General features: G+C 36.9%; 1 protein-coding gene across 2 annotated transcripts in view; it reads left to right on the top strand.

Annotated features, from left to right (window-relative positions):
• The window catches only part of SVEP1 (sushi, von Willebrand factor type A, EGF and pentraxin domain containing 1), a 164134-nt gene that overhangs the window by 114475 nt on the left and 24819 nt on the right, over positions 1 to 24840 (top strand). For both annotated transcript variants that reach the window (XM_019749534.2, XM_019749535.2), the window contains exons 37-43: positions 3804 to 4476; positions 6265 to 9050; positions 10961 to 11186; positions 12981 to 13136; positions 17537 to 17600; positions 20903 to 21076; positions 22874 to 23050. In XM_019749534.2, coding sequence (XP_019605093.2) covers positions 3804 to 4476; positions 6265 to 9050; positions 10961 to 11186; positions 12981 to 13136; positions 17537 to 17600; positions 20903 to 21076; positions 22874 to 23050 — 4256 coding nt within the window. The remainder of the gene's footprint in view (positions 1 to 3803; positions 4477 to 6264; positions 9051 to 10960; positions 11187 to 12980; positions 13137 to 17536; positions 17601 to 20902; positions 21077 to 22873; positions 23051 to 24840) is intronic.

Genomic DNA, 24840 nt, shown 5'->3' with positions numbered 1-24840 from the left:
GTAGTTATTTTTAATAAACCTCTATCCCCATCTTCATTGAATATGGATCTAGTCTAAAGCACTGGCTTTAGTTCCACCTCTTGAACCACCTCTGTAAATTTCTCTGCTCCTCTGAAATGCCAGGCATTCAAGTATAGATAGATTGGTACCAAGGTTCTCCTACAAATGGATCATCAAAGCTAATTGGGAGGCTTCAATAAGGGATCCCAGCCCCCTCACACATTTCCACGACTGAAACACGATTCTCTACTCTGGCTAGGGTGCCAAGCATCCTCCTTTGGAAGTGAAGGTGTGGGGAGACTGACGTTTCAGCCAGCTCACTCTCAGATCCACTTCTCCTTCTCATACATAAACATGATTCCAAGTCTGTTCACTCTGAGTCACTCTCCTCTGAGCCTATTTCAATAGGTGTATAGCCCTTTTTGAATTGTAATCCCAGAGCTGACTGCACACTGACACATGCAAATTAGAATATAACTGCAACCGAGATAACACCGAATCTAGGGACTAGCACATGGTATTTAAAAGATGAATATTTGTTTTATTTCTCTTCTTTTCTTTCTAGATAAGGTAGTTTCTAGAAATGCGGTAACTCTTTTAAGGATCTCAGCAATGACTCATTCATCTTATGTTCAATGAAACTCTAGGTGTTTCATGTTGACTGCCACTAAGCTAGGTTTTCCACTTGTGCAATTTTTCTTTATTATCTATGTGTAGGACCTTCTATTTTGTCTTTATTAAATATTGCCTTGGAGAATTAGAAACATTGAACAGGCCTGTAAAAAAGCCCTATTCCCTATCTTATAGTTATATGTTACTTACAAACTGATGGCTGTCTGGGCTAAGAACAGAGCTTTACTGCATTTATAAGATACGAAACTCCCACCTGGCTTATTTCTATTAATCAATACTCTTTGAGGCATATGGTTAATAAACCACTTAAATAGCTTTCTGTTCTAGTGACATTTTGTTGATAAAATCTAATGAGATTCTTGTCAGAAACCATTTCCAGTTAATATGTGCCTGCTACATCTTTACTCATCAACCATCACAACCTGTCAAAAATACGCAATTCCAGTGATCACACTCCCTTTTCCAGGTGTTCATATGCTCTTCCTAACTATTCATAAGTTCCCAGAATACCTCAGCTGTATTATATCCCCACTTCTTTGCTCATGTTACTTTTCTGCCTTGAATGATTCCTTTTCCACTTCTCTCATGACCCCATTCAAAAGCCATGTAATCGATGAGGTCTTTTGTTCCCTTCCCATTCTTCAGGTAAAATCAATCATTTCTCCTTGAAGCAGCCACTTTAGGTGTGAAGGAACCTACAACGCATCAGGTAGTGGGCGCAGGGTAAATAAGTAAATGCCCTGGCATCGCATCTGTGCACTAAGCAAGTGATTATTAGCACATAGCACGGCCCTTAAATTATTTAATGAAGGACTGAATGTTGACTTGAGAGTCATAAAGAAAATTCGGCATCTTAGGTCAGAGAAATAGTATAGGTTGTAAGAAGTTCTGGGTAGTATAAAAAATGTATCCTGTAAATTCGTTTATTCAAAATATATGTATTTAGTGGTAATTTTCTATGACATTACAGAAGAACTTTGTTATAATTCTCCACTAGTTGGTGGAGATTTTCCAAAGATTGGGTGTCAGAAGTCTAACAAAGTACGGTCAAATTACAAAGCACAGTTCTTGTGTCCTTAAGGCTTTGAGGAATGAGGAAGGTTCCGGAGGCAGATGCTTCTGGTCCCATGAAATAAAGGAAGCATTTTATAGATGGTGTAATGGATCCTAATAGATCACAGATGTCTCAGGAGATGTCTGTGAACTTCAGCCAATGAAATATGCTAGCAACATCAAGGGTGCTGTGAAAATAAGGATACGTGTGCAAAGGATGGATCAAAGTGTGCAAAGGATGTAAATTGTGCTATAAACCATCTGGAGCCTCTGCAAATAGAACTTTTACCCCAAGCACATACTACACAGGAGTAGTAGAATCTGGGCACTCAGATCTAAGATAATGGATTTTTTAAATAATAAAATTATGGTTTTAGCATATTGTCTTTGTATACCTTCATGGATCTTCTAAGACAGAAGCCATCTAAAAATTGATTAGATTCAGATTCTCATACAAAGAACTGTGCTTGTCCAAAACAATGAATTCTGCAGACCTTAACTGGAGATGGAGCTCAGCTACTGAGAAGGTCTGAGAGTATTCTTTTTGAGACCATAGCATGATATACAACCATAGGTAGGGTGGATGCACACACTTCCTCTGATGTTCTATCATTTTCCCTTGGTCTCTCTGTTTCCTATAGATTTCATAAATCTTGCCAGCTAGGGTGAAGGAATTTGAACCTCTCTATAATAGCTGATCTCGTAATAAAACTCAAGGGAACCTCAGGAGAATGTGCTAGCTAATGACTTAAAAATCTTTGCTGAAGGGTGGGTCAAATAATTTGTAGTTGTAACAGAGCACTGCAGTTTCCACAGGACACCCACAAATTGTGGTCTAACCTACCTCATTTTAAAAAGAGAGACAGAGCAATGTCATCGAAAAGGTTTAAGTATAAACTAAATTCACGTGCTAACTCTGCTGCTTGCAGCTGTATGACTCTTGGCAGGTTCCTTAACCTGTCTAAACCACCATTTATTCATCTGTAAAATGAAATTAACATGTCTAAATAGGATTAAATTAGGTGCTCAATTATTTCAGTCCCTTTACCCTTCATTAATATCAAAATGACGAACCGATCAGGTGTTCGAAATTACTTTAAAACTCTGTCATCTTTCCCTTCAGTAAGAAAGTGGGAATGAAAATAAGAATGACTCAAAAAAATTATTCTAGTACTGCACATTCTACTGTTTTGTTCTATTCATTGAGAGAGCAGGAGAGTATTTTAAGATTTTTTGTTAGTTATCAATCTGTCATCATATATGGGCAACCACCTTGTGCATAAAGAAAGACTGCAAGTTATTTTTTTTCTTTTTCATTAGTTTCAGGTGTACAAAACAATGTGATAGTTAGGCATTTCACCCCTCACAAAGTGATAACCCCCTCCCCCAATCTATTGCCCCTCTGACATCATATATATCTATTACAATTCCATTGACTCTATTCCCTATACTATACTGCGTATCCCATGAATATATATATACATATTTATATATAGACATATATAAAATTATAGTTGACATACTGAGAGTTATTAAGCAAAATTTATTCATACTGGTTGAATAGCAGAGCCATATGCCGAACACAACTTTTAACACTAACCACATAGTTAAGGGTTTAGGAAACATTGGAGACTGAAATTATAATCGCTGTTTAAAGTTCATTGAGTGTAAGTGTATAACTATGAACTCTGTGTAGACTACATACGGCTCATCAGAGATTGTTTCAAAGACCAGTGATAAAATCAACCAACTGAAACCATCTAAAGACAGATGAAGTGCCAATTTTGGATTGAGTTAAACAGGACTGTAGCTTACCTCTGATTTTTATTTTTAAAGAAATGTGTAACAATTTTTAGAGTTCCTTAAATAGAAATAATCTTAAATATATTTCCCTTTCTGAATGAGATTAATACTAATATCAAGGTATATTTCTATATCTCAGATAAAAGTCATCTGACCGTAAGCTCAATATTCAAATATTAAATATTATTTTAAAGAGTAAAGAATAAAAGTAAAGTTATTGTTGGAGAGAAGATACAAATAAAAGCAGAACAAGAAGATGTAAACACCTTTTCTCAAATACTATCCTTACTGTTTATTTCCCCCCCATCTCATAGCTACACCCTTGCTGGACCTCACACCATTGAATGCCTGGCCAGTGGCAAGTGGAGTGGAAGTAACCAGCAGTGTCTGGCTGTCTCCTGTGATGAGCCCCCCCACGTGGACCACGCCTCTCCAGAGACTGCTCATCGGTTATTTGGAGACATTGCCTTCTACTACTGCTCGGATGGTTACAGCCTGGCAGACAATTCCCAGCTCCTCTGCAATGCCCAGGGCAAGTGGGTTCCCCCAGAAGGCCAGGCCATGCCCCATTGTATAGCTCATTTCTGTGAAAAACCCCCATCTGTTTCCTACAGCATCTTGGAATCTGTGAGCAAAGCGAAGTTTTCAGCAGGCTCAGTTGTGAGCTTCAAATGCATGGAAGGTTTTGTACTGAACACCTCAGCAAAGATTGAATGTCTGAGAGGTGGGCAGTGGCACCCTTCCCCCATGTCTATCCAGTGCATCCCCGTGCGGTGTGGAGAGCCACCAAGCATCATGAACGGCTATGCGAGTGGATCAAACTACAGTTTCGGGGCCATGGTAGCTTACAGCTGCAACAAGGGGTTCTACATCAAAGGGGAGAAGAAGAGCACTTGTGAAGCCACAGGACAATGGAGTAGCCCCATACCCACATGCCACCCTGTGTCTTGCAATGAACCACCTAAGATTGAGAATGGCTTTCTGGAGGTAAGAGACTGATTAGCAAATGGTCCCTGGCTTTCATCACTTTCAGGGCCAGCCAGTGTGGCTAACCCAGGATTCCAAAGCATGGGCAGTGAACAGACTAACTGTTAAAAAAACAGAAGTAGCTAAATCTATAGGGGGTAAATATTGGAGAAAATGTGGTAGAGATATAATCCTTTTAATATATTAGCTTTCTGCATTCTACTAGTATGTAGACATTTGAAGCACTTTGTAGCAATATCTTAGCCCTTAGCTATTGTTAAAATAAACCAGTTTTAATAAAATACTATTTTGATTTATAGAAGAAGCTATTCCAAGATGGATGTATACTTTATTTTATGGAAATAAGTCAGGGTCTAAATGGAACCTAGAGAACTCTATTATCAATTCTAATTTTTATATAAATAATGGGATAAACTATTTGCTATGATGCAGTTTTTGCAACCTTCTTTTAGTGGGTTTAAAGGTAATTTCACCATGATGAGCAAAGGGTTAAGTTAGGCCCACACATGTCCTGCTTTTACGATAATATGTGTCTTCTCATTAAGTTCATCAAAAAAACAGGAATGAGAATCTATTCCCCAAAGTCAAGGGCAATTTTAAGTAGACAATATTCTATTAGGTAGGTGCAAAAGTAATCGCAGTTTAAAAAGTTAAAAATAATTGCAAAAGCCACAATTACTTTTGCACCAACATGATAATTAAATACTCTTTAAAAACCCATGCACATATAATACCTTTTCTCCTGTACATTAAAAAATAACAAAACAACAGTAAAATTTTATTTAAGACTTTTGCTCAGATACGTTAGCTTTCCATTGGAAGAGGGTGTATAATATATGAAAGGAGGCTTTATTCATTTAACAAGTATTTCTGGAGCTCCTACTAGGTGCCAGGTAAGTATTGAAAATCTAGTATTTAACAATACAGATTAGGCCTGTGATGACATGGTGCTTACGTGCATGTGGGGAATAAGTAAATACAGTAAATAAGTAAATACAACAAATAATTATGTCCGAATACTAAGAAGCTCATTACAGCACAGAAACTCAACTTCACCATTATCATTGACAAGGAACCATGATAATCTTTGAAAGGTTTCATAACTCACTCATCTTCTGTACTACCTAAAAATGACCTGTTATTATACACTTATTTATTTGAATTTTGAGATCACGAATATTAAATTTTCTGTTTAAAAGATGGAATAGTGCTTTTATTTCCCTTCTGTCTGTTTTAGCAGCAATTTTTTTTTTAAGTATATTAAGAACGAACGCCAAACTTTGACAGTACTCTTAGGACCATATCCATGAAAAATATTTTTTGGACTTTTTTTATCCAACAAAATGCACAAATAAATGTATGTTTGTGTGTTTCATTTTCTGTGATTAAAACAACAAACTGTAGTATTGCTTTGGTCAACAAGATTGTTTTCACTTACAAAATAATTTATAATGTTCAGTATTGCTCTATCAATTCAATTGATTTATAATCAATCAATCAAAAGACAATTGATCAAAAAAAAGACAATTGATCTTTTACTTATGGGTTCAGCACTGTGGTAAACATTTCTGCAGTAGGGATTATCTAATTTGACTTCCTACTGTCCTTTTCACTTACTAAAACCAAATAGAATGGACCTACTAGAAAAAAACATAAATCCTCATTTGCATATGTCTTAATTCATTTTAAAGTAGAAATTTTAGTTTAATTTGTTTTTGCTATTCAATATGTTTAATTATATTCTGTGTTATGCAAATTGTCCTTAATTGTTTTCTCCCTGTTATGCAGCATTCCACTGGCAGGATCTTTGAGAGCGAAGTGAGATATCGGTGTAATCCAGGATATGAGTCAGTTGGAAGCCCTGTATTTGTCTGCCAAGCCAATCGCCACTGGCACAGTGAATCCCCTCTGTCGTGCATCCCTCTCAACTGTGGCAAACCTCCCCCAATCCAGAATGGCTACATGAAAGGAGAACATTTTGAAGTAGGGTCCAAGGTTCAGTTTTTCTGTAATGAGGGTTATGAGCTGATTGGTGATAATTCTTGGACATGCCAGAAATCTGGCAAATGGAACAAGAAGACAAACCAAAAGTGTGTGCCTGCCAAGTGCCCAGAGCCACCCCTCCTGGAAAACCAGCTGGTCTTGAAGGAGTTGACTACTGAAGTAGGAGTGGTGACGTTCTCCTGTAAAGAAGGCCATGCCCTTCACGGCCCCTCAGTCCTGAAATGCTTACCATCTCAGCAATGGAATGATTCCTTTCCTGTTTGTAAGCTGGTTCTTTGCCTCCCACCTCCCCTAATTGCCTTTGGTGTTCCTGCTCCTGCTTCTGCTCTTCATTTTGGAAGTACTGTCAAGTATTCTTGTGTGGATGGGTTTTTCCTAAGAGGAGATCCTACCACCTTCTGCCAAGCTGATGGTACCTGGAGCTCCCCGCTGCCAGAATGTGTTCCGGTCGAATGCCCACAACCTGAGGAAATTCTCAACGGCATCATCGATGTGCAGGGTCTTGCCTATCTCAGCACAGCGCTCTATACCTGCAAGCCGGGCTTTGAGTTGGTGGGAAACACTACCACCCTTTGTGGAGAAAATGGTCACTGGCTTGGAGGAAAACCAACATGTAAACCCATTGAGTGCCCACAGCCTAAAGAGATTTTGAATGGCAAATTCTCTTACACAAACCTACACTATGGACAAACCATTACATACTCTTGTGATCAAGGGTTCAGGCTTGAAGGTCCCAAAGCCTTGACCTGTTTAGAGACAGGTGACTGGGATGTGGATGTCCCATCTTGCAATGCCATCCACTGTAACCCCCCACAATCCATTGAAAATGGTTTCGTAGAAGGTGCAGATTACAGCTATGGTGCCATGATCATCTATAGCTGCTTCCCTGGGTTCCAGGTGGCTGGTCATGCCATGCAGACCTGTGAAGAGTCTGGATGGTCAAGCCCCATCCCAACATGTGTACTCATAGACTGTGGTCTCCCTCCTCACATTGATTTTGGAGAGTGTACTAGGGTCAAAGATGGCCAGGGATATTTTGACCAAGAGGAAGATGTGATGGAAGTTCCATATCTGACTCCTCACCCTCTTCATCATCTGGGAGCAGAGGGGAAAACCTGGGAAAACTCAACTCTTGCTCCACATCCAGCAAGCTTTCTGTATGGTACCATGGTTTCTTACACCTGTAATCCAGGATATGAACTTTTGGGGGACCCTGTGCTGACCTGCCAGGAAGACGGAACTTGGAATGGCAGTGCACCATCCTGCATTTCAGTTGAATGTGACTTGCCTGTTGCTCCTGAAAATGGCTTTTTGCGTTTTACAGAGACTACCATGGGCAGTGCTGTACAGTATAGCTGCAAACCCGGACATGTTCTGGTAGGCTCTGACATAAGACTTTGTCTACAGAATAAAGAGTGGAGTGGTACTTCCCCACGCTGTGAGGCCATTTCTTGCAAAAAACCGAGTCCAGTTATGAATGGCTCCATCAAAGGAAGCAATTACACATACCTGAGTGTGTTGTACTATGAATGTAATCCTGGGTATGTATTGAATGGCACTAAGATGAGAACATGCCAAGAAAATAAAAATTGGGATGGGAAAGAGCCAATTTGCTTTCCTGTGGACTGCGGTTCACCCCCAATCTTAGCCAATGGCCACATGAAAGGAGATGAGTATACATTCCAAAAAGTGGTTGAATACACTTGCAATGTAGGGTTCTTACTTGAGGGAACAAGGAGTCGTGTTTGTCGTGGGGACGGAAGTTGGAGTGGAACCCCTCCCTTCTGTATGCCTGTCAGATGTGCCACACCACCACAGGTGGCAAATGGGGTGATGGATGGCCTAGACTATGGCTTCGGGAAGAAAGTGATGTTCCACTGTCACGAGGGCTACATGTTGCACGGTGCTCCAAAACTCACCTGCCAATCAGATGGGAACTGGGATGCAGAGTTTCCTCTCTGTAAACCGATTAACTGTGGGCCTCCCGAAGATCTTCCCCACGGCTTCCCTAATGGCTTTTCCTTTTATCATGGGGGACATATACAGTATCAGTGCTTTTCTGGTTATAAGCTCCATGGAAGTCCTTCAAGAAGGTGCCTCTCCAATGGCTCCTGGAGTGGCAGTCCACCTTCCTGCCTGCCTTGCAGATGTTCCACACCAGTAATTCAAAATGGAGCTGTCAACGGGACAGATTTTGGTTGTGGAAAGGCAGCTCTGATTCAGTGCTTCAAAGGCTTCAAGCTTCTGGGACTTTCTGAAATCACCTGTGATGCCCACGGCCAGTGGAGCTCTGGCTTCCCATACTGTGAACACATGTCTTGTGGTTCTCCCCCAACAATACCAAATGCATTCGTCAGCGAGAGTGGCTCTTTGGAGGAGAATGTGATAACTTACAGCTGCAGATCTGGGTATGTCATACAAGGCAGTTCAGATGTGATTTGTACAGAAAAAGGGACGTGGAGCCAGCCTTATCCAGTCTGTGAGCCCCTATCCTGTGGACCCCCACCATCTGTCGCCAATGCAGTAGCAACTGGAGAGATGCACACCTATGAAAGTAAAGTGAAACTCAGGTAAGACCATGGCTCTAAGTCTGTAAGGGGTGCAGGCAGGAGAGTTGTAAAATGGACAGTAATCTGTTAAAATTTGGCTAATTGGGAAGAAAACACCATCCCTGGACTGTTCTCCCAAATCTAAAACTTTTAACACTTTCTACCCATAATCATGTAGAACTCCATTGGCTATAAAAATAAATTCCTACATTTTCAGATTGTAATTCCAAATATACTTATCATGATTACATATTCTGTTGAGCTTCATGAAACAGTAAAATCCTCTAGCTAGCTTTAATATCTTTTAAATCATAAAGCTCTTTTGAAACATCATGCTGGTAAGTTTCTTTCTGATAACTCTTTATAGTTATATCATACATGCAAATGTTGGTGAAATAAGGCAAAAGCTGAAGAATTCAGGTAAAAAAATTACATTCATTGATCAATATTAATAGGGAGATATTCTTAAGGGGACTTCCAGCATATGCTATTGGGACAAACTAAGCATTTAATGCACAAATTATTATTTTTTTGCTGGAAAGTTCCTTATTTAAAATGATGATAAATATGGAATGAATTTATAAATTAATTTTTTATTGGAATAAATGTTCATAATGTTCAAAAATATATCAACCCTCTAAATCAATTTAAATTTATTCACATCTCAGAAGGCATTATAGATTATCCTTCATATATTGTCTTCTTAGATTTTATTCCTAATTCAACAACTCTTCTTAAGCATGTCTATTGTGGACATTTTAGCCCTACCTTTATTTTCTCTCAATTGCAGTAAGGAATAGATTCAAGGAAGGATGATGGTAATGATAAGAGAGGAGAGCAAAAGGTGGTAGATGATGCACTGAGAAGGAAAAACAAAAATTATTCCTTGCTTTTGAAATACATTTTAAAATTTCTATTTGGATGTTAGTGTGTCAGCTATCTTAACAGGTCACAATATCACCTGCTTCTCAAAACTTGTCTGTTTGTTATTCCTTGTGTGTTGATTATATCACCTCTCAGATCTTCACTTAATAGATAGGCAGATCATTCCAAGTTTGAGAACCTCTGACTCTCACCTAGCTTGTAACTTGTGAAATTTAAAAAAAAATCCACCGAATAAATGTTAGTTAATTAAATGGTTTAATTTTAAAGGCAGTGTAGTATAGAGGTAAAAGCATGGACTCTAGAGCCAGATTCTCTTGGTGGAAATCTCAGCTCTATCCCTTCCTGGAGAAGATACGTAATCTCTCTGGTGTCAGTTTCATCATCTACAAAATGGGATAAAGATACTGATAATACCTACTCATAGGATTGACTTGAGAATTAAATGAGTTAATATGAATAGAGCACTTAGGACAGTGACTGAAATCTAATAAGTAAACATTTCCTGAATAAATAAATGAAATTTTTTTAAATCATAGAGTTTTAGGACCATGTCAACCTTGAATTTGAACAGCCATACTACAGATAATATCTATTAATCAGGGTTAAAAGAAATTCCCTATGTAAAGAACCTAGAATAGTGCTTGGCACAAAATAGATATCCAATAATATTAATTATATTATAGTCTTACTAGTATCTGAGTCTATTTTGGACTTTGTCTAGAATTTCTTGAACTGTTAGCTGTTTTTAGAATAAAAATGAATTCAATAATATTATCCACAATGAAGGTAAGTGATATCAACAACACTTAAAGCAACTTTAGTCTTGGCTAATCTTTGATGTGAATCACGAAGGATTGATCTGGTTATCATTGTTACAAGTATGTTGGTGTTTTTGCATGGCAATGCCATCCCCCTGACGGTTGCATCAGTTTAGGTACAGCATGTAAGAGATCTACTGAGCCTTAAAACACCTTCTTAAATCCACGAATAGGACACCAACTGATTGTACTCTCTTTAAGGCACTGATTTTTGCTTTTCGATTGCAGATGTCTAGAAGGTTATATGATAGATACAGATACAGATACATTCACCTGTCAGGAAGATGGCCATTGGTTCCCTGAGAGAATTTCCTGCAGTCCTAAAAAATGTACTCTGCCAGCAAACATGACACATATACTTGTTCATGGGGATGATTTCAGCGTGAACAAGCAAGTTTCTGTGTCATGTGCAGAAGGCTACACCTATGAAGGAGTTAACATATCAATATGTCAGGTAAGATTCTGACTTAATTGGAATGTGTAAGTATAACTCTTTGATCTATATCTTTATAAATAATGTATATAAATAATGAATCTGTGTGTATATATAGTGCATATATAGAGTATCCACACGAGTGATATCTTACTGTCCTGAAAAGAAAAAAAAAGTCTCAGGTTACCAATCATGTGAAAGGATTTGAGAAGTTTTTTGATAGAAATATAATAAAATATATCTTTCTTTCCAATATTCCAATTTTTAAGTGAAGAAAGTGCCAAGGATAGGTGAAAAGTGGCAAAGTTAGATAAAATGTTAAAATAACTACAACAAGATATTCATGACAAATTGGTCATGTGGTCACATGGTTTACACATAGATGCTCGAATGTCTATGTGTAGTAATGAGCCTTCATAATACAAAATGTTTCCAGTTTTAGCAGAAAGACCAAAGTTTGCAGAAACAGAAAATTGGGGTCAGAGTCTGACTCTGCTACTTACTACTTGTGTGACTTTAAGAAAGGTACTTAAATTTTCTGAGCTTCACTTTCCTTATTTGAAAAAATGTGTATAATAATGCATATCCTGTATGCTCAGTGTGAAAACTGTATAGACAATGGAGGAAAGCGCCTAGATCAGCATTGTAGACAGATGACCTCCCAAGCATACCCCTTCTCCTAGCTTCCATAAGACATACCAGAAAAAGAAAAATACAATGAGCTGTTAATGTAGTCTTCTTTTAGTGGAGTAGGGAGGGGGAAGGGAGGAGGCAGGAGCTGAAAGAGGAGAAATGTTGCGTGGTTATAGAATGGCTTTTATGTTAAGCATACCTTTGAACTTCATCTCAAATATGTTTGTGCTCGGTGACCTTATATTCCTCCAACTTGTTTTCTTTTTTATAAATCTGTCATTGAAAGGATTACATTACCTATTGAAGCATTATTTATAGTATGAAAATTAGGTACAATTTATATTTCCAACATTAGGGGAGTGGTTAATTGAGATGCGGGCATATATATATAAAATAAGTTCTGGCTTATATGTAGAATAAAGGGTTTTGCCTCAAGTCCTGTTTTAGACAGTTACTATCTAACTCACAAAATATGTCCTCAAAGAAGACAGAAAAATATTAGCAAGAGAATAACAGTCAAAGGAAACATCTCTGTGTGCTTTACCCAAACAGAGGGCTGAAAATGTCAGTTCTAACTGGGGTGGGGGGAATAAAGTCTGTGTGTGTGTGTGTGTGTGTGTGTGTGTGTGTGTGTGTGCATACATATATATTTGTTTGTTTGTTTAAAAAAATATATGTGACCCACTCCAAAATATATGATAGAATATTTTCAAGTATTCATGTTGGAATGGAGAAAAGGAAGCCATCTTTTAAAACTTTGAGTGGTATGCGTAAAAGTTGCTGTTTCTCATAAACTTTAAATTAAAATGTAAAATTATGTAAAATATAAGTGTGTATTGGTACGTCATGGAATAATTGTGTCTACCACCCAGTCTTCATGCATCATAAGGAAAACATACTTCTTGGTGTTACTGAGTTTTTTAATGGATTTTATTAGGAAGAAAGTGCTTGTTTTATGTGTTTAAGAAATGTCCAAAATTGTTTAGCAATGACTATTAGGACCACCTAATAATAAATGTGTGGTTTTGAAAGGCCACAGGTAATAAGTAGCCAAAGTAGGACCAAATTCTAGGTCTTTTGACTATCGTTTTAGAGATTATTCTGCTATACAATCAATATTTACAGACTTCTTCATTCATACATATTAACTTCTAAATATAATTTATATTATTTGTTATTTAGCTTGATGGTACCTGGGAGCCACCATTTTCTGATAAATCCTGCAGCCCAGTTTCTTGTGGGAAACCTGAAAGTCCAGAACATGGATTTGTGGTTGGCAGTAAATACAGCTTTGAAAGCACAGTTATTTATCAGTGTGAACCTGGCTATGAATTGGAGGTAAGTGCACAAACTGTTTAACCAGAATTAGTTTGTTTTTCCGATCCACTTGGGAAGGAACCCTTTTAGTAAAAGCATGATTTGTTTCACTGATTTTGTTCCTGAAAGATTCCTTTATACTTTGTTACCTCTTACCCTAATACTTTAAAGGAATACTTAATTAAGATGACTTGTAATATAGAAATCAAAATAAGTCTCAAATTAAACAAAAAAAATCAAAGCTATAAAAAGGCAGAAGTTAGTATGACCACAGGACGGATACTGTTATTTCTGTTGGCCATTTAAACCCGTGATTCGGCCTCCTGTTAATCACATGCTGCAACAGAGCAGTATGTCTGTCACCGTGGGGAGGTGACCATAGGGCTTTAGGTGTGCAAAGCTAAGATGTCTTCAAGCAATGGGCTCAAATATCTTACCAAGTTCTTGATTGAGATACCAGGTTCCCACATGGTAGATCCGGCCTGAAAAATCTCATAGCAGTTCTAACCAAATACCGAGTTAGGCCTCATGACCACTCCTGGCTTGTAATATTAAAACCCCATCAACAGCACCTAAGTCTCCCTACTTACTTTAGTAAGAAGTAAATATTGCTGAAATCTCATTGATATTATCAACCTTGAAACTTAAGACATCTGTTTTATCTTGTCATCTGGTTTCTCAGGAAGCTCTTCTTCCTTGTTTTTATTGTAGTGGTAATTAAATGTAGATTTGGCAAAAGTATTCATTGCCAGTGGTCTGTTAAATTTGTATAGTGCATTTTCTGACCATGCAATCAAAGAATTGTCGTAAGTCCATGAAAATTGGAACTAGGCTTATATGGCTCTTGTTTAAATTCTTCAAAAGATTGGGGGAAAAGAAAGGATAACAATATAATGGTTGATTGCAATTGGAGAGTTTTCCATTTTTGAAACCGTTATTCTTCATGTGAGAGTACTAATCTTGGAATTTGTTAAGAAGAAAAGTAGTCCAAAATTTAAACAGATATGTAGCAAACTATATAGGTCATTAAATTTGAGGAAGTAGATAATGTACCATAAAACAATTTGGAAACATCCTTGTATTAACTATAAAATTCATAGAGGTACTAAAGCATTTGTTCTCAATCTAAGCTACATATTAGAATTACCTGAGAAACTTTCAAGAATATATTAATGTTCTGTTACTTGCAGAAATAACCAATTCCAGGTCTGGGACAAGAAATGTAAAAGATTAGCCTAGAAAATCTTGTCAGATGAGATAGCAGAGAACCTATCAAAGGTTCTATCAAGCCTACATGTTAAAAAGGCTGAGGAGCCAACTGGACAAAGCTCTCATAGGCCACAAAGAGACCATGTTAGCATCAAAAAGGGAAATAAGCTCAATGGACTAAAACACATCAAATATGTCAGGAATGATACTAGCCTCATAACAATGCTAAAAATAAAAACAAAAAATTGGTAACTATTAGAGAGTGCTCATGAACAAACTCATTACTTTGAAAAGAGACAATGAAAGGGGAAGAATTGTCTTTTCAATGCTACCTGGAAGAATAGCTAACAAAATATTAGATTGGTGCAAAAGTAATTGCAGTTAAAAGGTTAAAAAAAATGCAAAAACCACAATTACTTTTGTACCAACCTAATAGTAGAGGAAAAGAAATTGCCTTTTATTGAAGTATTCCAGGCAATAAATGACAGAATGTAAATCCCAGAATTTGCAGCTCATACAAATTATTGGATTTTGTTTATCATCATCATCATAGCTACTGATAACAGAAAAAAATAGAGGCAACCAGACATTATGTGCCTCCTGATGGATAAATACACCATTATGAAAAAGTCATGCCAAAAAAGAGAGAAAAATTGAATTTGAATCTTATCAAGCCTCTAAATTCAACAACCAGTATCAGAGGCAAAGGAACATGGTAAGTGACACCATAGTGAGGCAATCAGCAAAATTCTGTCTATGGAAATATCTACAGACCAAATACCCAGTTTTCTGTTTTCTGAAACAAATAAATTGACAGGATAAGAAGGGAGGAAATAGAGAAGCAACCTATAGAGTTAAAGAGGTATATTACCGATACATAAACCATGTAGACCTTATTTTGGTCCAGCTTCATGTGAACTGTAAATAATAAATTATAACATTTATGCTATAATTGGAAATTTGAACACTAACTGGACATTTTATTAATATCTGGGAATCGTTACTTTAAGGTATGATATTATTGTAGTTATAATTTTTAAGAGCCCTATCTTTTAGAAATGCATACTGAAGTAATTACTTTTTTTGATTTTTAAAAAATTTAATTATATATATATTTATTAGTTTCAGGAACAAGCAAACAAAACAAAAATAGACTAAATGATGCAGAGAAAAAACTGAAGTAATTTTACTACATATTCAATCTTCTTGAAATAAAAATTACTGCAGGCGACTGAGGAATTAAAATAAAGAACTCAATAATGGGATAGTCATGTTAAAAATTGCTGCTAGTGAGCAATATAGTGGTTGCTATGATTCTAAAACATAACTATTTAACATAATTGTTGATCAAGCAGATACATTAGGTCAAAAATAATAACAATGCTAATCTAGATCTAAAGCTTCAGGTTAATTCATCAAAAACAAGATATGTAAAGGGACAGAGAGAGAAAAAGGAAGACAGAAAAGCATGATAAAATTTTCACCTTACTGAGGAGGGAGCCAACAGATGGTATTTGATTTTTTTTTACATCAATAGTTACAAAAAATACATTTATTTGAGTTTTTATTGGAATAAAAATCAACATAACCAAAACGGAATATTATTCAAATCATTAGAGGAAAGAGAACAAGGAAAATTAGTACTGGGAAAAATACTAAACTATTAATTAAAATTAACTACTTGAGTGTAGTCCACTCTGGAAGAACCCAGACAGTTGGGGAGCTGACTTTTATGGCTTGCTGGATACTGTCTCATAATTAATTTTTTAAAAAAATTCACAAACTAGTATATTTTTCTGTGCATACATAAGTATATAAGCATAGAAAAAGTATCACAAATATTAATAGTGTGTATCTCTGGGTGAAGAATTCTGGAAAACTTTCTATTTTTCTTTTATAATTTCCAAACTTTCTATAATGAACACATTGGTTTTTCAATAAGAATAAAATAATGAGTACATATCTTTAAGAAATATTTAATTTTATAGAATGAATTATTTTCTAGGAAAGGTCAGGACAGTATCCTTCTACCAAAGTCAATGGAATTTTTATAGGTAAAGATTTATCAGCAATTAATCTGAAAGCTCAAAGAAAATACCTTTGAATAGAAGAATAAGGGTGAAAGTCATCAGTCAATTCAGATAAAAACCAAAGTACAGGCAATAGTTCAGACATCTTGCTAGTTTAGGACAATTTCAAGACAATGAGATATCCAAAGGGTTCTGAATAATGAAAAAACATGACAAAAATCCATATGCTGAAGTTCGTATATTTGACTTAGAGTCAAGCCCCTAGAACCCAATCTGTTTTTAACCCATAGTGTTACAAAATTTTATTTATCTTGTTTATTATTCCATAGCTTAAGAATTTAAAGTATGGAGAAGGGTTGTGATTAGGAACAGTGATGATAACCATAAAAGAAGAATAAGAAAGAAGGAAGAAGCAAAACTCATCAAAATTGTATCTAGACATCAAAGAACAGTGATCTTAACCTGTGTAAAAGCCTGTAATTGCTATAGGGGCAAACAGTCTGTATATCCCCCAAGAGTAATGGAATATTAAAAAATAATACAAAAAGTATATTCAGTATAATAATTATAAATAAATTTTTAAGTAAATTATATTCATTTTACTCTATTTCAGAAGGCAAGGAAGTAAATTTTAGAAAGATTTTACTCAAAATATCTAAAATTTTAAATGCTTGGGTCCTTAATGGGGTAAGTTTATCTTTAATAGAGAAATTACAATTGTTGAAAACTTCAGTCCTCATACCAATAAGGTATCTTGCCATGTTTCATGTTCAAGGGAGTAAAAAACAAAAACAATTTCATTCTTTGCTGTACCTCTAAGTATTGAAAAATACATTCAACTCAAAATAATTTTAAAATATACTAAGCAAATATAGCTCTTTGACATTTCAAACATATTCTTCAGTTTACTATGGTTGTAGCTAGTTGTGATTTAAATAGAAAGTGAAACAAAATCTGCCCTTAATTACACTAGTCAGCTACAGTGTGAACTTTGAAGTAATTTGATGAAAACATTTTTGAAAGCTTAAATCTACCCCTTCAACTATATTTACTTAATGAATTTATTTAGCATTCCAATGCCAAGAGATTCAAGTTCGCAGCTAAGGTTAGTTTGCATTCCCTTAATAGCTTTTCACTGTAGAGTTATAATCTTGTCAATGACCTTTTCTCATTCATTCACAGGGGAACAGGGAACGCTTCTGTCAGGAGAACAGACAGTGGAGTGGAGAGATGGCAACATGCAAAAGTAAGTCAAATGACCCTTAGCAGTCCCAAAAAATGATACTAAGGACACAGAACAACAGTGTGGCTACATTGTCTTTAGAAATCAACTTCGTAATTTAAAAAAAAAAAAAAAAAAAGCTGACTCCACAGACTATATGAGAGCATTTAATGGGCTTTTGCTCAAGGACACCAAACTAATAAAAGGGTCAAAGACTGTAGTTGAAATTAATGATTAAATTGGAATAGAGCACAAGATGACTGACTGGAATGGCAAGCATTGTGTTTAGAAACTAGTTAATTATTAAGTTTTTTCACATTTAGGGTTCCCCACCCCCCTACCCCCGCAAATAATTAGACATTAGAAGGCTTAGAGCTGTTGCTTTTTGGTGACAGGACTGGCCAATGCTGACATCTTCTTAAAGTAATGTTGGCACATATGCCAAGTAAGTGAATATTCACATTTTTCATGCAATTTTACATTAACTCCTTCTCTGGGAAGAGCCAAGTATATTTAACAAGATGCGGGTTAAGTCACATGACTTTATTCCAATATATAGCCCATATGATTCTTCTGCCAAACAACAGTGTATTTAGATACAATAGTTACAAATCAAGGGGGAAAGCTTTTAAAAATTTTTTTTTTCTTAATCCTGGGGGAGTCATCAAATTTTCAAACTGGAAGAGGCCTCTTAGATAATCTCATCTAAGCAACTTTTCAGACAATGTACCCGGACTAGACTGGACTAGATCAAGATAAGCGAGATGTATTTACCTTGCTAAATGAGTAAATAGGGCTAGAAGTAAAGTGACCTGCCCAATATCATAAATTAATGTGGTGGCATAGCTTGCCCTGGAACTTGAGGCACTTGAATCTTTGTTCCCTGTTGCTTCAACCATATTTTCTGGGGTAGATTAATGAGTGGATTTTATGTGCACAGTAATCTTAAGTCTTTTGAAAAACATTATATGGTTGAAACTCAATGGAGGATATATGACTGTTTTTAGTTCTCAAAAACGTGTATAAATATTATATTGAAAAATACTTTTTATAAACACTGAGTAACATCTCAAGTCACAGAAAGGTATCGTTGGGCATTCCTGATAATAGTATCTTTTATCTCAATTGTTCATGATCAAAAGTGTGTGTGTGAACATATGTTCAGGGGAGGGGAGTGAGGAATGAAAAAAAAATGTGTATCTGCGTAGGAAACTGAAGGGATTGTTTCAGTTTGCAGCCGGTTTTTTCAAAGTATGACAATGGTTAGTATAGTTTCCATCTCTGAAATGCAAGATAGTAATAAAAATCTCTATTTGAATCCTATTATTTTCTTTTCTTTCTTTTTCTAATGATCAATAAATAGTGATACAAGTTCTTTGCAAAAAAATTAGAAAGCACAAATAAGCAAAAAGAAAATAATAGTTTTAATCCCACTACTCAGGGATAAAAACTATTGATAGCTTATATATTTTATTGTGCACTTTTTTCCTAGGCATATGAAAAATAGAGATATTTCGGGGGGAGGGGGAAGTGTTCATACTGAACAAGCTGATTTGAAAGATCCTTATATAATATTTACTAAATTATTAAATATTAATATATTGGTATATCTGTGTCCATCAGATTTCAGGGAAGCCTGTTCAAGTCAGTAGGATTCCCTAGGCCGGTGCTTCTCAAAGTGTGGCCCACAGACCAGCAGCAGTCTATAGTACCTGTAATCTTGATAGAAATGCAGAATCTCAGGCCATACCCCAATCCTACTGAATCAAAATTGGTATTTTAACAAGATCCTTAGATGATTCCTATGCACATTGAAGTTTGAGAAGCACTGCCTTGGACCTGTAGTTTTTAGCCTTCCACACATTGGACTATCCTGGGGAGCTTTGGAAAATTCCTTGCCCAATCTGCACCCCATGTCAGTTAAGTCAGACTCTGTGACCCTGCATCAATACGTTTTTAAAGCTTCCAGGTGATTCCAGGGTACAGCCAAAGTTACCATGTTTCCCCGAAAATAAGACCTGGCTTTATATTATATTATGTTAGATAAGACCTGGTCTTATATTATAGTAAAATAAGACCAGGTCTTATATTAATTTTTGCTCCAAAAGACGCATTAGAGTTGATGGGCCAGCTAGGTCTTATTTTCAGGGAAACAGAGTAGGATCCGTGGTCCCAGCACTCACTGGGCTGAAAGAACCCCCCAGAGAAGTCAGTTAGCATCTAGTGGAATGGCTTTCATTTCTGAGTGAGCATTAGAATCATTTGGGGAGCTTTTAAGACAATATCAGAAGCTGGGTATTTCTGGTCCATTTGGTCTGAGACAGGACTTAGAGCTTCTCGGGGACTCTAATGTGTAGCCAAAGTTGGGAATCACTGGTCTACACCACATCCTCCACCTTCACCAAGATCATAGAATTAAGACTCAAACCTACTTTTTAAGATTCTAGAAAGAATGATTCTGCTTTCCCGCTAGCATGTTCCTGTTAATAACATTTCTACAAGTGCAAAACAATTCTTTGTAAGTATACTAAAACTACCTGTCAGTTTATGGAGTCTGTATATTCATAGAAGCCATGTAAAACGTCCTGTATCTTAATTTTCCCCAAGCTCATGGTTCCCTGTTCGTTATACTTCCCTATTTTAATTTCCAATGATTTTATCTTTTATCTCCCCTTACAAGCAATATGACCTTGATCAAATTATTTAACCTCTCTATGTCTCACTTTTCTTCACCTATGAAGTGAGATCGTCTCAGTGTTGTCATGAATAAGTTTGCTAGATTTTGCAGAGAAAAAAAAACAGCCATTTATATTTACATTTCAGATTAAAAATAATTTTTAACATATATCTATCCCATGCAGTATTTGGGGCATACTTATTCTAAAATGTAATTGTTGTTCATCCGATACTCACGTTTAACTGGCCGGTCTGTATTTTATTGGGTCAACTCTAGTTGTAAGAAATAAATATGATAATGTCTGGGAAGTTCTTGGCCATGATAGCCACTTCACAAAGGAGAATTCCTTTGTTTTATCCAACTGTTCATCCATACCCCCAGCATAATTAACAACAAAAGGCGGCAGTATACATAAAGACAGCTGGAGTCAATTGGGCAAAATAGCAATCTCTAATTGCCTGTGTGTGTTAATCCAAAACTTACGTATGCTGGGATTTTTTCTTCCTTCAATGCCTCACACATTGTGCCTCACACATGATTAGGCTATAACATTGTATAAGGTGCATTGAGTACCTTCAGCAGTCATAGCAGAAGAAGGCAAGAGGATTGGGAGAAGCATCTAAGATGAGGCTTTTCTGTTTCTTTTTAGAGACCAGGTGTGAAGTTCCACTTGGGTTTCTGAATGGGAAAGCGGAAGTTGAAAACACAACCGCTGGACCCAGCGTGGTGTATTCCTGCAACAGAGGCTACAGTCTTGAAGGGACGCCCGGGGCATTCTGCACTGAAAATGGAACGTGGAGCCACCCAGTGCCTCTCTGCAAACGTGTGTGTTGACTTTAGGAGAGGTTTTAATTAGATTCCATTTCATAATTAGTTCCCCTAGAAGAAATTCCACTGATAAGTGCAATTGATCCAGAGAAAGCAATCTGTGCATATCCGAATCAAATACTATGTGGTATTTTAACAATCTACTTGTGTTTTCTAAAATATCCTATCTGAGAATCAGCTCTTATCAGTTTCCTTGGCTGATTACAAGTTTAAGGCACTAGGAGAAAAATGCAACTTAATGAAAAAGTTTTGACATAAATGTATGTATGATTGAGGTCAGACAATTAAGTTCGCGAACTCATCCTAGAAAAAGTGCTACATACCTCATTGCTGAATATCACTATGGTCACCTTCAAAGTACATCCTTTGAAGCTATGCACCAACATCAGCCCCTAGTCCACCCTTCAAAGCAATTTCGGGACTCTTTTTCTGACAGCCATCAGAGTTGTCATCGTATTACCCTTGATGTCCTGAGTGTCATCAAAATGTATGCCTTTCAATATTTCCTTGATCTTTGAGTAAAGAAAGAAGCCCTTGGGGGCCAGATCAGGTGAGTAGGGAGGGTGTTCCAATACAGTTATTTGTTTACTGGCTAAAAACTCCCTCACAGACAGTGCCGTGTGAGCTGGTGCATTGTCGTGATACAAGAGCCATGAACTATTGGAGAAAAGTTCAGGTCGTTTTCGTCTGTCTTTGTCATGCAGCCTTTTCAGCACTTCCAAATAGTAAACTTGGTTAACTGTTTGTCCAGTTGGTACAAATTCATAATGAATCATCCCTCCAATATCAAAAGAAGGTTAGCAACATTGCTCAACAAGTTCGCAAACTTAATTGTCAGACCTCGTATAATGAATTTGGGGATGTAAAAGGGGTGAAGAAAAAATATGTTTAATATGCAATATTAATAAAGTATGTATAAATATAGTAAGTAAAGATAATTAGAACCACTGGAATGAAAAAAATCGCAAGGTATAAGTTGAGAGAGCCCTGGTTACCGTTTAAAGTATTGTAACGCAGTAACTCAGCCTCTAGGGCTCCACTGACACCTACCTTGCTCACAAAGACTTCCTTTGTGCCCATTGAAAATCAAAAACAAAAAAACTGAAATTGCCTACAATATGTGTTGACATGTGTTCCACACATTTGCGCTAAGAAATCCTTGTGCTATCATCATTTCCCGTTTTTCCTGCAGACCTATAAAAATGAATCCATTTTTGTCAATACGCCTTGCAAACTCTATAATTTAAGTTCTCATGCCCTGCTTAAAATAGTGTGGGTCTGAAGTCATATTCAGGTCACTTAGATGTGTCTGATGATTCTCTGGTTCATCCTTCTGAAGGATGTTCAGTAAAAGAAAGTAGAGTGACAGTGAGAAGCACTTACTCTGTTCTTAATATTCTTCAGCTACTAAGGGAATGTTTGATACACTCCTTATTTCCAGTATGCCTTTGGTTTCCCCAGTGCTGATCAGAGAACAATCTAAAAAATATTGTGACAATCTGAAAAATACAACTTCAGACAACTATTTAATTTGCTATCTTAGAGGCATAGGACCATGCGTTTGTGGTTGAACAACTTCGTGTTTTGAGATCTTATCTGATTTTCATCCTTACAAATAATTTCACGGGAATGCAAAACAAGTCTGTGTTTAATGTTTGAAGTTCTATACTTTTAAGCCTCACGTTATCACCACTGAGAATTCAACTCCTTCAGGGCTCATCGTCTGCCTTCAAAGAAATCAAGTAAGAAAAGAGGGAAAATATCAGTAAGCATTTTCTTTCCTTTTTAACAGCAAATCCATGCCCTGTCCCTTTTGTCATCCCTGAGAATGCTCTGCTCTCTGAAAAGGAGTTTTATGTCGATCAGAATGTGTCTATCAAGTGCAGAGAAGGTTTCCTGCTCCAGGGCCAAGGCGTCATTACCTGCAACCCCGACGAGACATGGACACAGACAAGTGCCAGATGTGAAAGTAAGTCGACAGGTGGAATCTAGTTCACTGCATTCGTGCAGAATGTTTTCTCATCTTTGTGAGATTATTTTCAGTCAAGTAATTTAATCATAGATACTTAGATCTCTGCCTTATCATGCTTATCAGCTCCTAGGTAGACAATTTTAAAAATTCAGAAAAAGATTTTTGAATTCCAAACGTCAAAAGAAAAAAACTTTCCAGAGGTACGCTAAAACCTACCTGACCAGGATTCACTGAACAGATTTTCAAATGTGCTGTTCTAAGAACAAGCAAGATATTAAATCTAAAATACATACTTTTCTCTACATTGTCAGAGCCCCCAAACTATCCTTTAATTAGCTATGAATGCTTTGCAAGACAAAAATTATTCCGCTGTAGTTCTCAACCTGCGTCAGAACCACCTAGAGGTCTTGTGAAAAACAGATTGCTATCCCCCTCCCCCAGAGGCCTAGAGTTTCTGATTCAGTAGATGAGGCCTGAAAATTTGCATTTTTAACAAGTTCCCAGGTGGTGCTGATGGCGATACTGCTGATGCTGGAACCACAATTTGAGAAATTCTGGGCTAGGACCATGTTGATCTAGACCATGTAATCTGGCGGCATCTCTTTCTGCCTTATGGTAACTCTTGACACTTCCTATGCTTAAAACATCTCCCTGCCCAACATCCTGCCCTCCAGACTTCCTTGTAGTTCAAGGTACTCCCTCTACAGCAATCAGTTAACAAATATTCATTGAGACTAACCAGATGCAAGGCACTGGGTTACATAGTATAAGAATCTATTATGTCCACAATGACCTGCGTCTTCAGAACACTTGCACTCCAACTAATGAGATAAGAAATGTGCACACTGAAGGCCATAGGGATTCTGGAATCAGAGAAGACCTGGGTTGGAATTCTAGCCACAGAATTTTCTAACTCTAAACTTATGCTAGTACCCTAACTTCTCTGAGACTTAGGGCTCTCGTGTTAAGTTAATAGCATCAATAATACCTATCTGATCGGTTTGTTTTGAAGAATAAGTGAATTGGTATCTATTAGTACTATCTCCTTATAGTAAGAGATACACCAATAACCCAAGTCCTTGAATTTTCAACTGGCAGCCTCCTATAGCATTAGAATTTTTGTTTTACACCAGGCAAGTGTGTATTATACTTTTAGCTGGGATTTGGGTCCTGGATCCTTACAAGATCTACTCCTAGAAAAATGGAAAGAACTAACCAGGTATAGGTCTCGACCCTCTAATCTAAAGCCACCAGCCTGAACTAAAACAGGCCAAGTGGCCTTATTCTGCCTACATATCCTCATATTGGTCTTGGCTCCTTGAGGCTTACCACTCAGGCCACTAGAGGAAAGAGCAGGAGAGACATGCACTCATTACAAATGTTGCTTTATTTAGTGCATGCTTAATTATTCCCCAATATTCTTGAGAGGATCACGGTTGCCTTGGAGAGAAGGAGACTGTTTCCATGATTGTTTGCTATCCTCAATCCCTCTTTGGTGTTTTCTATTAGGCAGGAAGTCTTTGGCTTAGCAGAAAACATCTTGCCTAAAAAACCTGAGCAGCCATTTTTCTCATTCCTTTTGCCTCCTCCTATTATGCATTCCTACACATCAGTGATTAAAATTTAGTGTGCAGGAGAATTGCCCAGAGAAAGTACATAAGATGTAATCATAAGCTAGAAACCCCAGAAATTGGCATTTTTAAATAAGAACCCAAGGCTAAATCCCATACAAGTGGCCCGAAATCCATGCTTTGACAACCACTTGTATAAACCTCCCGTCAGCTCCC

The sequence above is a fragment of the Rhinolophus sinicus genome, linkage group LG04 (assembly GCF_036562045.2).
Source record: "Rhinolophus sinicus isolate RSC01 linkage group LG04, ASM3656204v1, whole genome shotgun sequence".
NCBI lineage: Eukaryota > Metazoa > Chordata > Mammalia > Chiroptera > Rhinolophidae > Rhinolophus > Rhinolophus sinicus.
This window is presented reverse-complemented; position numbering and strand designations above follow the sequence as displayed.